At 51.5% G+C, this 16,357-nt stretch overlaps 1 protein-coding gene across 1 annotated transcript in view; it reads right to left on the reverse strand.

Moving 5' to 3' along the window:
- Galnt18 (polypeptide N-acetylgalactosaminyltransferase 18) overlaps positions 1-16,357 on the reverse strand; it is a 346,030-nt gene that overhangs the window by 152,648 nt on the left and 177,025 nt on the right. Inside the window, exon 3 of the mRNA XM_004634877.2 lies at positions 8,345-8,511. Coding sequence (XP_004634934.1) covers positions 8,345-8,511 — 167 coding nt within the window. The remainder of the gene's footprint in view (positions 1-8,344; positions 8,512-16,357) is intronic.

Here is a 16,357-nt window from a genome sequence, read left to right on the forward strand (position 1 = left end):
AGAGGACAGAGGAAACAAATGATGACAAAGCACAAATACAGCTTTTGGAATCCGGAAACACAAGGTGCACCAGAGGCAGCCCATTTAATGGTCAAGTGTGGAGGCTCCTAGACCAGGCAGTCAGGGCTCAGACTCCCTATCTCTGTGTGACTTTGGCTAAGCTCCACACATTCCTTGTGCCCATTTCCCTGTTACACAAAATGACACTGATGATGGTTTTCACCATTACAGGATATTAATTATAAGAAGTACATGAACTAATTCTGGCACATATGAGTGCTTAGTGAGCTGGGGTGCCTGGTAGGAACTCTGTCTACCTTGGTCACCGGAAGTCATTCTGGTCTGAGGCCCAGGTCTGGGGAAGTAGGGATCAAACTCCATCCCTGGCCAGAGACAGCAGCTGGGTGGTGGTCTAGCCAGCACCTGGAGCTCTTCTGGCCCAAGCCCCCTTGAGGTAGACCCAGGCCTTCAGTGATCATGGGTACCCGAAAGGGTCACCATGCAGGGCTAGTCTACGACAGGACATCAGGACACAGGCCTGCCATCTCAGGGCATGGCACGGTCATCTGACTCTGGGCTGCCCTCTCTAAGAAGCAATGGGGGGAGCCAGGGAGGAAGACGCCTGTGTCCATACCTCCTCCTGGTCCCAGCAGTGTGAGAGAGACATGGGTTCCAGAGCCAGAGGACGTGGGTTTCTGCTTCTGTCTCTCGCCTTGGCCACTGAGCACTATTTTTCTAATCTCTCGGAAACTAAGCTTCCTTATCTGTGAGATAGAGCAACTGGCTACATCTTCTCTGGGGCACTGTGACTGTCCTTTTGTCCACAAAACTGAATGCATGACTTCTGTGAGCTAGACACTGAGACACTGGGACGAGTCCTGGGTTCCTCTTTCCCAGGCTACTAAACGGCTCACAATGGTCAGGAAGTCAGTACCCAGCTAAACCCAATGAGGCAAAGTGAAGCCAGGGTGTGGGGGCCACTGGCGCAGTTCCCTCACCCAGCCTGGGCAGAGCTCATAAGTGGGGCTTTTGGAAGGTGACTGGGCCATCTGTCCACTGATGAGTTTGTAGCTAAATGTGAGGTTGGGAGGGGAAGCCTGCCTGGAGGAGGTGGGTCTCTCGGGTCCCTCTCCCTCCCTCCTTAGCTCTGTCTCCTGGCTGCCATGCTTCAAGCAAGCTTCCTCTGCCATGCCCTCTACCCCGCTGCCCTGCTTCAGATCCAGCTGACAATGCACTGTGAGCTAAATAAACCTTTGCTTCTTGAAGTTGTGGGCATCAGCTATTGTGTACCAGCAATGAGAAATAACAGGCCACACACCCGGAGCCACCCAACTCAGGGCTGCCTGACTGTGGCCCACTTGCCCATGTACAGTGCAGAGAAGCAGGAGACCTGGAGTCAGGACAAAGCCAGGGAATACACGGTGAAGGGAGGGGCTGTGGCTGGGGGTAGAAGGCTGAGGCGCTAGCTTATAGCTCTGCTACAAAGACAAGAGACACTGGCAAGTGTTGGTCCCACACAGGCTCTCAGTTACCCATGGAGAGCCAGCTGGGATGACTGGCTCATAGGTCACAGTTTCTCTGAACTGTCATCAGCCATCTGTCTGCCCCTGTGACACCAAGGGACAGCGCTGTTCTGCCTGTCTCCTGAAGCCTGCCCAGTTTTATGCCTCCTCTTGGCTTGAATGGTTCTGTGCAAACATGGCCAGCATGAAGGAGAGAGCAGAGCAAAGAATTCAGATCAGCGTTGAAATCCCAAGTGGAAAGGACAGACAGGTGTACAGTGTGTCTGTTTACCAAGAGGGCATGAATGCAAAAAGGAAACAGAAGCTGAGTCCAAGGAGATGTTTGCATCCAAAGACGGGGAGGAGAACTGTGGGGTTAGGTGTCTTGGCAGCAGCTGAAGAGGGAACCCAGAAAGGTCTCAACCACCGAGCTCCCATGTCTGTCTGTGTGGCACGAACGAGCCCACGACTGAGCACAAAGCAACAGATTGAATGACTGACTAAATGTGTGAACAGGTGAATGGCTGTCAAGAGTCAAAGGCGAAGCTAATGCTCTGCACTGAGCACCCTAAAACTTCCCTCCCTCTGGAGCCCGTAGAGGTTGTGTCACCCAGTCCCGGCTAATGACAGTGGCCCACTGGGATTCAATGAAAGCCTGGTAATTAAAAGCAGGAGGTTCAGAGATGCAGTCAGCCCATTTTCCTGTGATAACAAGGAGGAGGAGGAGCCAGCGGAGGGCAACACAGGTTCTGAATTGCAGAGCAGGCGGGGCAGGGAGGACTGCTGGGGATGCTTGCAGACGCTGGTGACGCGGTCTAGGGTCGGTCCTCCGAGTCTGGGGGACTGAGTGCAGGCCAAGTCCAGAAAACAGCAAGAGCGCCTCCTATTGGCTCCGCCTTCCACCTACTGTCTGTCTGTATTCACACCATCTGCTGAGGCTGGCCCCAGAGGCCTCATCCACAGTGCTGCTGCCTGCAGGGAGCTGGACAGAGTGGGGACTGTTGTTACAGGCTGCCCCACTGCAGCATGCACAGAACAGAGACTCAGGGTGTCCTGCTGCTCCGGAATGCTCCAGGAAGTTTGCAAAAATGCAGATTCCGGGCCTGGCCCCGGCTCGGCAGAGTGCACACTTACACACTCATCCTTTCCTGGAACCCATGTGTACTTAGGCTCTGCACATACGGGCCACTGTCCTGGAGGCTGGAGGCACAGCAGGGGCGTGCGGACGTTCCTGGTTCCCCGGAACTTACCGACAAGTGGAGGGAAAATGTGCAAAGAAATTCGGGAAAGTACACTGGTGAGTTCAGTCCAGCAGAGGGCAGCAGGTGCTATTCAGGGAAGACCCGAGGGCAGCCTCGGAGTGAGGGGAGAGGGCTGCCACTTAAGTGGAGTGTCTCCGTGACAGCCCTGGCCTGGCGCTCGAGCCAAGGTCCAAAGAGGTAGAAAGGCAGGTCATAGTGGGATGGAGAGCGGCGAGCAGAGCATGCCAGATGGGGCCACAGCTGGCGCCCAAGACCCAGGACAGGAGGGGCCCTGGCATGACTTCATAATCCAGCTCAACCACCGCTGTCTGAGACTGCACCGCATGGTGACAATGTCCCACCTACAAGCCAGCCCTGAAAAAGCAGAGCTCGCCAAGGATGTTTCAAAGAAGGCAGAACGCAGGGGTCTCTGGTCTGGAAGAGCTGAAGCCTGGAGACTGGGATGAGGACAGCAGGGCTTGCCGCTGCTTTCCTGAGCTGGAGGAAGCCCAGGGCTGACCCCATGCGAAGAACAGCGGGGAGGAAAAAGGCTCGGGTGCACGGAGCTTGTGACAAACACAGAGAAGGCCTCGGTGAGGGAGACCGCTGGTGCTCTGGGCTGCTAAACAAAGGATTTTAAACACCAGCGTCCCCTGTCCCTTCCGTCAGGCCTTATCTGGTCCAAGCCTCCAAGCGGTCCTGGAGGGCGGCATTACACACCTCACAGATAAGGAGAAGAGGGTCCACAGGTGTCAAGAGCACACAGCAAGGAAGAAGCTAGAACTGAAACGCTGGCCAGGTGCCAAGTCATGTGGCGTGCTGTCCCCACGGGCACGCAGCCTTTACGTGGTAGCTGTGTCACCGCACTGGTGTCATTATTGTAGTTATTTTCATAACTGTCATTTTCATTTGTTCTTGGGGCGCCCGTAGCATCCCACTGCTTGCCCAGAACAGGCTCCCCATCTCCCCAGACTCTCCTCAGCCACTCTGTCAGCTGATGGGGCAAGGTGGGGTCTAATGTCCCTACAGGGTACCTGAAAGGACCAAAGCCCATAGCCAGGCAGTGGCAGGACCACGGCCAGAAACGAGCCCCCATTAGCCCATTTTGTGCTTATGGCAGAGCCCCGATCTGATCCATCATTCTCTCCACACTCCAGGAATGCTCATGGACACAAGCTGGTGGGCCTGATGAAAAATAAATCAGGGTCCTACGGGAGATAACGCCTAGAAGGAGCAGTTCTTAAAAATGGAGCCTTCTGAAGTACAGCCACAGCTGCCCCACCACAGCGAGCTCCTGCAGCCTGTCCTGAGGCCCAGCAGCGCCCTTCCTCTGGGTGTCTCATCTGCTCCTCCCTTGGGGACTTCAGCTCAGACTAGCCTAGGAGAGCTCCACTCCTGGTCACCTCTCTGCCTCATTCACAAAAGGTCCTCTAGCCAGGACCTGACCCTTGCCAGGGCCCTGCTTGCCACAGGGCCTGGGACAGAGGCCACAGCACCCCTCCTCACCTCCAGCTGTCCCACTGCCCGGCCATCTGTGGCTACTGAGGGGGGACAGGTAACCCTTTCTTTCCAGAGGCAACCCTGGTCTCTGGGCCTTGGCTCCATCTTCTCCCTCCACAGAGGTCCTGCTCTAGACCTCAGCCTCAGGGGACTCACATACTCCTCTCATATCTTTTTTTTTTTTTTTTCGGAACTGGGGATTGAACTCAGGTCCTTGCGCTTGCCAGGGAAGCACTTATTCCACTGAGCCATCCCCCCGGCCCCAGGTACTCCTCTCCAGACCCATTAAATCACTACTTGGACCACCCGAATTTTTAAATAGCTCTCTAGCAGATTCTAATATGCACTCAGGGCTCTGAGAACAAGCTGCCTTTTCAAAAAGGAGGAGAGAAGTAGAATAAAATGCAACACAATAGAACTCAATAGCACAGAACAGAACACAATAGAAAATAGCAGAGTGCTCTGCACAGGGCAAAGGTAGGTGTTATTTCTTAAAAGTTTTGTTTCAATCCTGCATGGACCGGCATAAGCAGGTATGTCATTCTGGGTCACAGTGTAAATTTATTTCTCACTGTAGATTATAGGGATTTTTATTTTTTATTTTGAAACACATTGCCTCAGTTCTCGGCTTAGCTTAAGATTCTCCTCCATAATCAAAATCCCTGACAGAAACTCTGCATCCACTCTCTGCTCACTTGCCTGGCTTCCATTGCCCAGCTTGGCCTTTTTCTAACTCCACTTCCCACTGGGCTCCATGATCGGCACCTGCCAAGTGCAGGGCCTCCTCAGACACCTTGCCTTTCTACCTTTGGCAAACACACAGCTATCTGAATGAAGCTCATGGGACTACACTGTCTTCCAGATGTGTACAGCTGTCCTCCCCTGTCTCCCAGCAGCTAACCCACCCTCCTGGGTCCTTTCTTACAAGCTTCTGCTCTTTCTCTCTCTCCTCCACTGGCCCCCCTCTCTTCTTCTCTCCTGACACCCTCTCCTCACAGCAGATGGTTTCATGTACTCCCCACAAGACTCCAAATGCAAGTCCCCTGACTTTCTTCTCCCAATCTCTGATTGTGCAGGTCACTAGCCATATCCTGGCCCCCAGGCAACACGCTGGAGGCTGGCGACAGTGACACGGACCCCTCACTCCACAGTCACGTGTACCACTGCTGGCAGGGAGGCAAGCAGGGGTAGATTAGGGTTCTCTTTTCACAGAGGAAGAAACTAAGGCTGGGCTGAGAGTCCTCCACACTGCACTGTGGTTGTGTAAGACGTAACCACAGAGGAGGCTGCGCTGAGGCTTATCCCCACACCGAGGGGCCCTGAATTCATGACTTTGGCTCCAGCCGAATTCTTCCCTTCGCACTGGGCATTGGGAACTCCACATGGACAAACAGGAAGCCACACATTATGTATTCCGCCACAGGCTGCCAGCCGGAGCTGTGACTCAGCAAGAGCACTTTTTAGAACAGTGACCTCCAGGTGCCACCTCCAACTTAATATAGACCGCCTGGGCAGCACTTTTGTTTATTCATTTTAACTTTAAATTTTGGAATAATTAAAGACACCTCCAGATGTACAGGAAGGTGCCGTCCAGCCTCCACACAGCCTCCTCTGTGGTAACACATTGCACAACTACAGTGCAGTGTCGAAGCCAGCACACCGATGCTGCTACACCCATGAGGCTGGCTCAGATCTCTGCAGTTACTCTGGCAGTCACGGGAACATGTGTGTACAGGTGTGTGCAGTTTTAGCACACGTGTAGCTCTGTGTACCGACTGCTACAATCAAGATACTTCCTTGTACCATCTCTACAAAACCATAAAACTGTACTATCACCACAAAACTCCCGTATTTCCCTTCTTCTTCTCCTTCTCCTCCTTCTCCTTCTCCTCCTCCTTCTCCTTCTCCTTCGCATTCGCCTTCCCCTTCCCTTTCCCCTTCCACTTCCGCTTCCACTTCCTCGTCCTCTTCCTCTTCCTCTTGTATTTGGCTGTTGCAAGGTCTCACTAAACAGCTCAGACTTATGGTGGTCCTCCTGTATGCAGCTCGGACTCATGGTGATCCTCCTGCTTTCAGCCTCCCCAGTGCTGGGGTTACCGGTGTGCACCTCTACGCCTGCACTCTGGCCAGGCTGGCATGGCATGTAGTGCTGGGGATCAAGGAGCAGTCCCTGTGCTCGCCTAAGCTTGCCTCAGCAGGTGCTTTAGCTCTCTGAGCTATCTTGCTGGCCCCTCCCACTTTCACTTTGAAACCTCCCAAGTGATTCTTTTTTTTTGGTGGTATCAGGAATCAAACTCAGGACCTTGTGCTTGCCAGACAAACACTTATTCCACTGAGCTATCTCCCCAGCCCATCCAAGTGACTCATTCTTGCACGCACTGCACAGAAATCAACACTGCTCCACATCCCGGCTCCTTTTCCCCTCTTTCCTTAGGGTTACTCACACTCATCCTCCAAGTGAGCCTGACTTGCAACCTGCAGTTCTCACTGACCTGCCCTCCTTTGGGCCACCTGCCAATGACAGGTTCAGTGGAAACTTCTTTTACAGTATTGGTCAGGACTGTGCCTTGCCCTTGATTCCCACACACCCAGAACCTCAGGGGTGTGGAGTGCCCCTCGTCTATCCTGCAGCAACAGCCTTCTCACCAATTTCTTCCCTCTGACAGTCCTTCTCCTCACTGATACTAGGATGACCAATCTTAATGGTTCCACTTTCACCACTTCACTTTTCTGACCACAAACTTTTGATGGTAACCACTGTTAACAAAATAAAATCCGAACTTTTGAATTCAAATATTCAACCTTCTGCATCTGCCTTGCTTTCTTCTTCCAAGTTTCTCAAATACAATTAAGTTTCTTGAGTGCAGTATCAATTTTTCCTCAATTTCCGTGTAGACTAGAGACAAATGGCTTTCTGTTCTCTGGCATGTGAGGAGGGGCAGCAGGACTGGGTCCATGGATGCTTCTTGGCTTGTGGATGTCCTCATTCTTCATCTCTTGTGTCCTTCTAAGCTAAGGTAGGCAGGGACGAGCAGGCCTGGGTGAAGCTGGGGGGTAGGCCCATGGGTTGCCTGGTGTAAGCCACTGGAGCACAGAAACTTTGTTCAGGGGCCAAGGAAAGTGATAGTCGATAGGCAGCAGAGATGGGAGCTGGGTCCCCTCCTATCTCTGTCACAATACACAATCACCTTTGAAACTGTGTTACCTGTTGGCTGACACATTTGATACCTTTTCCTTCTTTTCTGGCACAGTGAGAGTCCAGTGAGCCACACAAATTGTCCTTCAGAAATCTCTACACAGCGCGGCTCCTACACTGCCTACTACATGATGATAAAATGAAAAAGAAAATTTGCTTATTGAGATTAAATGCATTTCAATTATCTGATATGTTTCAGCTTTAATTGATAACAAATCATAAACTACCCATCTCATTACAGCAACTGATTCACTGGGAAATTTATTACCTATATTAGAGAAGGCTCAAAAAGATAACCCCCAGGGACTCTGTGATCTGATGACCTCACTGTCTATTTTTTAAAAAATCACATCATCATCAAAAGCACATCCATAGAAATGGTCTTACCAACAGTGCAATTTCTAAACTATCTCCACACAAGGTCTTTCACTTTGGAGAATCACGGGGGTGGTATATGACGGGGGATTTGAGGCCAGGGAATGTGTACCCAAGGATAGAGGCTGGAGATGGAGAGGTAGTGACATAAAGACCTCAATGAGACATTTGCAGGTCACCCCAGACCTTGCTAGGGACAGATGGAGAAGACACAGGGGATTGAGCAAGATGCTAGACAGTTGCCGGCTCTATTGCTGTTCCTGGCTTGAGCATCCACTGCCACCCAGCCCCCATCACCACTACTACAACCTCCACCAGCAGCAGCACCAACACCTCCACCATCACCACCCTCACTGATAACACAACACCAAGCCACAACCCTTCTGGCCAAGACTGAAGAACACCTCTCAGTAAAACGCTACTTCACAGAAGACAGTCACTGCCAGTGTACAAGAGCTGACATCCCAGAGAAGTGACACTCACCAAGACCCTTGAGGAAATGAGACCCTGGAGCAGAGGCAGGCACTCACCGTTGCTGCTATTGTCGTCCACCAGGATGATCTCCTTGAGCAGGTGCGAGGGTGTGCGCTTGATGGCTGAGTGAATGGAGCGCAGCAGCACCGAGAGCGCCTCATTGACGAAGATGAACACGATACTCACTTCCGGTAGGCTGCTGGGGAACGACAGGTTGCGGCACCTGGAAAGGAGAACAGCCAAGCTCTGGGATCTGTTGGTCAATCAGCCGGAGGAACCCAGGCACAGCCCCGGCCTCTGTGTCACTCCAGCTCTGCTGCCTTATGTGCTTGGGAGCCCAGACTGCCAAGAGCTTCTCCTCTGTCATGTGGAAGATGACCCTGATGTGTTCTGCAGAAAAATCCCACAAGCTCCAGAACACTTTGTCCCACGCTATGGGAGGAACTGCTAGGGCCTGGCGAAGCTGGATAGCTGGACCCAAGCATGCAGTGCAGCATATGGCTGCTGCATGCTGTCCCTGAGTGTTCCCTGGAAGAGTGACTCGATGTTTCTAAACCAACAGGATGGAGAATACAGCCACATCAAGTCTTAGCATTTCCACAATACCAATGCTGGAGGGAGGCCAGACCTTAGGCCAGACCAGGCTTGGGTGGGAAGTGTGTCTGCCCCGAGAGATGTCTACTAGGCAAACACGCTCTCCTTCATCCAGCGGGCATCCTGCTTGGGTGCTTCTTCTCCCCATCATTCATTCAGGGTCCAGCCTGGGAAACAGACTGAAGCCACTATCAGAGCTTCACAGAAGCGAGGGACAGAAACAGCAAGCCCAATCTCATTCACAAAAGACAATGAGGCCCAAAGAGGTTGATCCCCACCTAGGGCTGCACTGGGAGAAAGTTGTCAAGGTAACACCCCCCACCCCCGCCTCTCTGGTCTCCCTATGTCCGCACCAGACTCTTCTCTGGGGAAGGAACAGCCATAGATAAAAGTCTTCCCTGAAGCCATTACCCAAAGAACTACAGGCAAACTTGTAAAAGCTGTCATTCTCTATCAGAAGAGGAACAAACAACCCTTAAATCACACTCCCAAAAGAGGCCAGACAGAGGTGGCAGAAAACCATGCTGGTGTCTTTCCCTGGCTAAAACTAAAGGATGCCCCAGACGGCACTGAGCTGCCATTGTCAAACACAGGGAAGACATTTCAACCCTGTTCCAAGATCCGGGCTTGGGGAGGCAGTGGCCCACATTTACCTCCTGCCACTGAAGCCTCCAGGCTTTAGGGGTGGTGACCATGTTCTGCTGCTCCAACATGGGAGGTGCAGCCAGGTTAGAGCTCACGATGATGAGCGTAACAGTGCTGGGCTTCTACTCGTCGGTAATTAAAGTGCTACAGGATAGGAATGGGGCTGCTCTTCCTTAATGAGGAAGGCTGCAGGATAACCAGCGCCGAGCAATTTGCAGAAATCACCATGGGGCCCCAGCCTGCTTAAGAGCATGAGATTAATAAACTAAAATCACCGTCTCTATGGTTACCAGAAATTTACAGAAACTTCTCCCATTCTATTTCCAGCTCTCCTTCTCTCCCCAAGGGAGATGGGGGGTGGGGGAAGGGAAAGAGTTGAGCCTTTCCCCAAATCTACTTCACACTTGCAATTTTAATAAAACCATTCAGTTAACAGATTGGCACAGAATTCATTCATTCTTGTATTTAATGGACTAAATATTTATTGAGCTTCTTCCACCAGGCAGGGAGTATATCACACACTGAGAGAATCACACATAGTCCTTGTCCTCATGGAGCTTATTTTTTGACAAGGGAAAGAGACAAACATGGAAGCAGACAGACAATGCAATGTGATGCATGCACTAAAATGAAGAGTAGTGAAGGATTAGATGATGTACTGATGCCCCCGCTGTTCTCGGGAGTGGCCAGGAAGCCCTCTATTAAGAGACAAAGCTTGATCAGAAACTTCCATGGAATGGGAAGGCTCCACATGGCCTATAGAAAGTGCTGCATCTAGACAAGGGGAAGCCAGTTTACCCAACTGCAGCGAAAGGATGAAGAGAGTGGAGAGGTGGCTGGAAGAACTTTAATGAAAGAGAAAACCTGGAATGACCTTATGGAGACAAGGTCTCCGTGGAGCCCAGGTTGGCCATATAGGCTGAATCTGCAAACATCCTGCTTCAGCTTCCCAAGCACTGGAAGTGTAGATGGGACCTCCATGCTGGGATTGGAATGATTCTTACACTTATAGAATCATTTCCATTTTTTTTTTTTTTTTTTTTTTTGTATTTTTAGGGAAAGGTCTACAGGGTGTTCAGGGTCTCACTACTAGATCGGACGCATAGTGATCTGCCTGTTTACAGCCTCCCAAGCGCTGGGATTACAGGTGCTCGCCACCATGCTGGCACGGCAGGCCTGGGGATAGGTCCCCATGCCATGCAGGAGCTTTAATCCGCTGAGCTATATGGCTGGCCCTCCAATTTATTTTATTGTGAATACAATTATTATAACAACAACTAAAAGGTTTGTGATTGACAGTCAAAAATTCTTCTGGCTAATCCTTATTTAATGGGGCAATAATTAAGACCAATGGCTTTTCCTGGGCATGGAAACAGACATGAATATTATCACAGAAACTACTTGTTAATTGCATGTTATGACTAATGCCCCATGTGGTCAACCAAAGAGCACACATCCTTCTTTAATGTAAGTACAATGGACAGCTCCCGCTAAGCTCAATGGGCTGGTGCAGGTTCATTGTCCTACCTGCTGCTGTCCTCCGAGCGCTGGAACCTGTGGCTCTCGACCTCATGCTTGCCCAGAGAGTTTCCCATGAATTCAGAGAAAGGAGGTGACTACCTTTTCCTACTCTCTTCCTTTCTTAGTTCAGAATATAATTAACAAATCACCCGTTTCCTAGGACACCAATTTCAATTTCTCCTAATAGCAGCCATAATGGTGTGAGCTGCTGCTCTCTGGAACCTATGTCTAATGACGTTTTCTTCAGGCAGAAGCAAAATTTATATTTGTTTTACAAGCTAAACCCTGCTGACCACTATTTTCATCTGAAGGACTTTCATACACAAGATTTTTATATGAAAATTGATGTACATACCAGCATACCTAGTATACTTCATCATATTTGTGTTTATTTACTGTCTCTGTGTTTTGAGACTCGGCCTCCTATCTGAGCCTGACACATAGTATGTGTTTAGTGAATGTTCTTGGCATGAAACAAAGCCAAGAGGTTTATTTTTACATGCATACCACTGGTCTCAGAATGTTCCTTTTCCTGGGCTGGGGAGATAGCTCAGTGGCATAAGCACCTGCTTGGCAAGTACAGATACCCAACTTTGATTCTGGGTACTACATAAACACACACACACACACACACACACACACACACACACACACACACATTCATTTTTCTTCCAAGCCTCTCCCACCTTGGAGAGTCAGGTCCTTCTCTATGGCAGGTCATTCTCTTCTCCTCTCTTCCCTTGGACTTGCGGCCCTGATTGCTCACCCCAGGCCTCAGGAAGTTCTCAGCCTTGTTGTGCTGTAATTAAGTGATCCCTCCAGGCTAACTGTCCTGACCTCTTCATGTCTTTCCTTTCTCCCCTTCTCTCCTGGGGGCTGCTGGCTGTCACAGCCCCTGCCACCTGCAGCCCGCTGCTCTCTTTACATCCTGTGACTCCCTTCATCTCTGCCATCCCTGCCTCTAGATTTTCTGCACTTAATCTTAAGAAAGTAGTTCTGGGTAAATAAAGAGGTGAGGCAGGGTCAGACACATAAGGCAGACAGACTTTAGGGAACAAGCACTGCCCAGAGAATGAAGGCAGCGGCCCAGGCCCGGCCTTGCCCCACCTTGCTGCGTGACCCTGGACAGGGCACCTTGGCTCTTACCCACGTCCTCAGCAGAGCAGGAGAGGATCTGTAGAGATCTGTGTCACATGGGGTGAGCGGCACCCATCCCACTGCCAAAGTCGTTCGTAAACCTTTCCTCCCTTCCTACAAGACCCCTTGCTCCACCACTTGCTCGACAGAGAAGGACACTGGCCGTTCCAGATGACACAGCCAGGGACCAGCCCCCAGAAAGTCTCCAGTTCCTAGCAGCACGCTCAGCTGCTGAACTCCCTCAGGTGAGACACACTGAGGAGTAGGCACCCCCATGACGCAGTCACCTCCCAAAGCCCCAGCTCTGAGCACATGAGAATTTTTTTTTGGTGGGGGAGGGCCTTCTGGATGTAAATTATAACGAAGGTGGGCTGGGGAGCTAGCCTGGCAGTCTAAGCGCCTGCCTAGCAAGCACAAGGACCTGGGCTCGATCCCTGGTACCACATGCTGTGCCAGCCCTGGAATCATGGTGCACACCGTGGTGGTGAAACACACCTGTAATCCCAGCACTGGGGAGGCTGGGACAGGAAGGTCACTACAAGTCTGAGCTGTGTAGTGAGATACTATACCAAATAAATAAATAACTAAATAAATAAATAAATAAAAATATTATTTATTTATTTTAGGGAAGGGTCTGCAGGGTGTTCAGGGTCTCACTAATAGATCGGACTCCTAATGATCCACCTGTTTACAGCCTCCCAAGAGCTGGGATTACAGGTGCACCACCACGCCCAATCTCAATCGCCATCTCAGCACAGGGGGCGGGGCCAGCATGGCAGGCCTGGGGATCAAACCTCCAGCTCCTGTGCCTGCTTGCAGGCGCTTTAATCTGCTGAGCTATTTGGCCGGCCCTAAAAATATTTTTTAAAAGGTAAATTATAACAAAAGTGACCAACTCGTCCAGGTTTGCCCAGGATTTTCCCAGTTTCGGTGCTTAATGTCCCTAACACACTAGGTCAGTTGGCTGGCCTGTGAGGAGAGCCCAGCTTTCGGGGGACGGAAGCTGGCCTTACGGACTGTGCAAGCCCGCTGGCCACGCAGTGCCCAGCACACAGCACGCTGAGCCCTGTTGGGTTTTTGGCTGAATTTAGCCACACAGACACTCCACATAGTCACACAGGCATGGTTCTTCCTCTTCACGCTGCACCAGGGCCCATGGGGCTGAGGGAAGGGCTGAAGAAGGAAGGAGAACATATCACAGCAGACAAGACGTGCACACACTGCCGGCCACAGCCCCGTTACTGCAGGGTGCTGAACAAGGTGGATGTCTTCCTGATGCACGCGGCCTGTTGCAAGAACACACTCGAGCGGGACTGCTCCTCCCTGAGCCCCATGCAGCTGCTATACCATCTACCTGGCTTCACCAGTCAGCGGGGCACGAGCTCCATAGTCTCAGGGCAGCATGGAGATGTTCTCCCAGCACCCAAGCCAGCCCCCGCCCCGCCCTTTGAGGCCCACCCTCCCGCCTATCCTGGATGGCTGCCCCTGCTCTCTCCCCACGCTCTCCACTCACCTCTGCACAGCAGTGCCCAGGGAGCCAGGCAGTGTAACCAGGCCTCCTGCACTTAAGCTCTTTGAGGATGCCTCGCTGTAAAGACTGAGCCCTCACGCACTGGAGAAGAGCCACATTCCTTTGTAAAATTAAGCCGTAAAAGTCCCCCTTTTATTCTTGTTCAAAGTCAAGCCACTTTCCACTAGAGATAAAAAACAAGACATCTGTGAGAAGGGAGTGACATGGTTGTCTAACAGGCTGGAATTGATGGGCATGATAAACTCCACATTATCGATCTCTGCTCACAAAGGAGATGCAGGGACAGGGAGCGCCAACCCAGAGAGCCTTCCACAAAGCTAGCCCCAAGTTGTTTTGAGTTGTTTACAAGGGAAAGTTGTATAAGGAGCCTCAGTGTCATTACCTGGGCAGGAAGGGAAGCTGCAGAGGACCTGGTGAGGCCAAGCTGGGCTCCTGGTCACTGGCTAAGCCTGGGCAGCAGCCCCAGGGCCAGCATCTCCATCTTGGGTGAGAAGATCCTGCCACCCCTCAGCCTCACCAGGTCTATAAGCCCAAGTCCACCGGAGTGGAAGATTCCTGGAGGCTTTCTGGCCTGCCGCAAGGGAAGACAAGGCACTCTTCTTCCTGCACTGGGACGGAAGCGGACCGAGCACTGGGACTAGGCTCTGTCTGCCAACCCAAACTGAGAACAAGCTCCAACCGCGACAGGCTCCTCAGAGGGCAGAGGATAACCAAGTAGACAAAGCAAGGGTCACAGTCAGGAGACCACTTCCCTAAGGGGGTCGTCCTGTCCCTTTTCTTTCCAGGTTTTCTCAGCCACAGCCTGCACACAGGCTTGAGATGTGCCTTTAACCACCTAAAGCCTAAACCCAGGCAACCAGTCTGGCCCCATGAGAACAAGGGAGCCTTCCTGGCACCTCAGAACCACCAACGTTCTCACACAAGCCCCTACCTCCTTCCCACACACATAGGACATGCATGATCTTCCCCTGGCCTCCTCTGGGCACACTTCTAGCTGCTTCTCGAGTTTTCCAGATCCCTGTCTGCCAGGGGGTAGGGGCTTAGGGGCACTCTCATTTGGTGTGAGCATGGGTCAAGATTATCTCCCTCTTGCTGGTATCAAATCTCGGCAACCTCTGGAGCTCAGAGATTGTATTGTGCTTGTGCCGCCACTGCCCAGGGACTCCCTGCAGAATCCCTGGAAATAATGAGGGTCAGCGCTTGCACTGATGGTTTATAATACAGCACAAGCCATGCTAAGAGATACATGGACATGTCTGCTCTTTTCCGCCCATTTTATTGCTTTCTATGGCAAGATATTCCCATTTTATAGATGAGAAAAGAAGAGTCAAGATACTGAGTTATCTCCCACAGCTGGAGCCTGGCTCAAGGCCACTCTTACACCTCCTGGCTGATGGCCTTTACCTCCTTTCCTCGCCCACTGAGGTGTCCCCAGGACACAGCCGTGGTGTGTCACTGTCACCCCAGAGGCCTGGTGGAAGGCGCAAAGTGGAGGACTGGCTTCCCAACAGCCTCTTCCGCATGAAAAACGGGGAGGAGACGGCTGTGTACCAGGACGGCGCCAACGAATGCAACAAACACCGCTGAGCACCAAAAGCCTAAAGTTATCTCCCTGTCAGTGGATCATAATATAAAGGGAAGACTTAAATTAAAAAAGCATGTGTTACTGTAACCGACACATCGCCATTGAGCCCCCTCGGAGTCCTCACTTTGAACATGCTTGAGCCATAGTTCTTGTCTCTTTCAGAAGCCATTCTGAGAGGCTTCCTTTGTGAGTGCCTTTAAAAAGGAATGACTCCCCCAGAAAAAGGTGATGCTGTGGCTGACTGCTGTCCAACTGAGGGACGGGCTCATAAAAACATGACATGGTGTCCTCATCCACCGCATCCATCCACCGTACGACTTCTGGCTCTGGCCCCAAGTCAAGATGACCGTGAAAGCTAAACATTTGGAATCGGTTCAGGACGTGGAGGCAGCCTCAGCTGCTCAGCTAGAGGTACCATGCGAGAGGACCTCCAGGACCACTTCAGGAAGCGGCAGGAATGACGGTGCAAGTGTGCACAAGGGGGGCAGGCATACTTGGAGGGGGAATGAACGGTAATGTGGCCTTTATTGTCATAATTTTTTTAAATTTAAACTTTCACTGTATTTTTCACACCTGTATATTGCTGCCTTGGAGATAAATGATCCCAGGGTCTCTCTGTGTAACAATTGCTATATTTTCTGCTCTGTGGCTGTGCATTTTGTGCCACAACGGATGGGACCAGAGCCTGAACCTTGAGCCTCAGGTAGCTGCTAACGAGCAGTTTGTCAGCCTGCCAATCTCAGGACCAGCTCATGAGCTGCCCATAATCAGCTCTCACCGTGTCACGGAAGGACCAGTGACCCAACCCAGGCCGTTTTCATGGGGAGGCTGAAACTGAGGTATGCTGAGAAGACAGTGAGCAGACATCCAGGGGAACAGAAATGGGGGTGGGGAGAGAAGCAGAACACTGGCTGTGAGGGGACTGCAGATACGTGAATGGGATCGCTGCAATGGCCAAGGCAGAAGCAAGCCAAAAAGGATGGAAGGCTTGTGCCGTGTGACTGGGACATCCCGCACCACTCTGCCCACCTCAGAGCCCGAGTACGTGACTATACT

The sequence above is a fragment of the Octodon degus genome, unplaced genomic scaffold, assembly GCF_000260255.1.
Source record: "Octodon degus isolate 3935 unplaced genomic scaffold, OctDeg1.0 scaffold00067, whole genome shotgun sequence".
NCBI classification, from domain to species: domain Eukaryota; kingdom Metazoa; phylum Chordata; class Mammalia; order Rodentia; family Octodontidae; genus Octodon; species Octodon degus.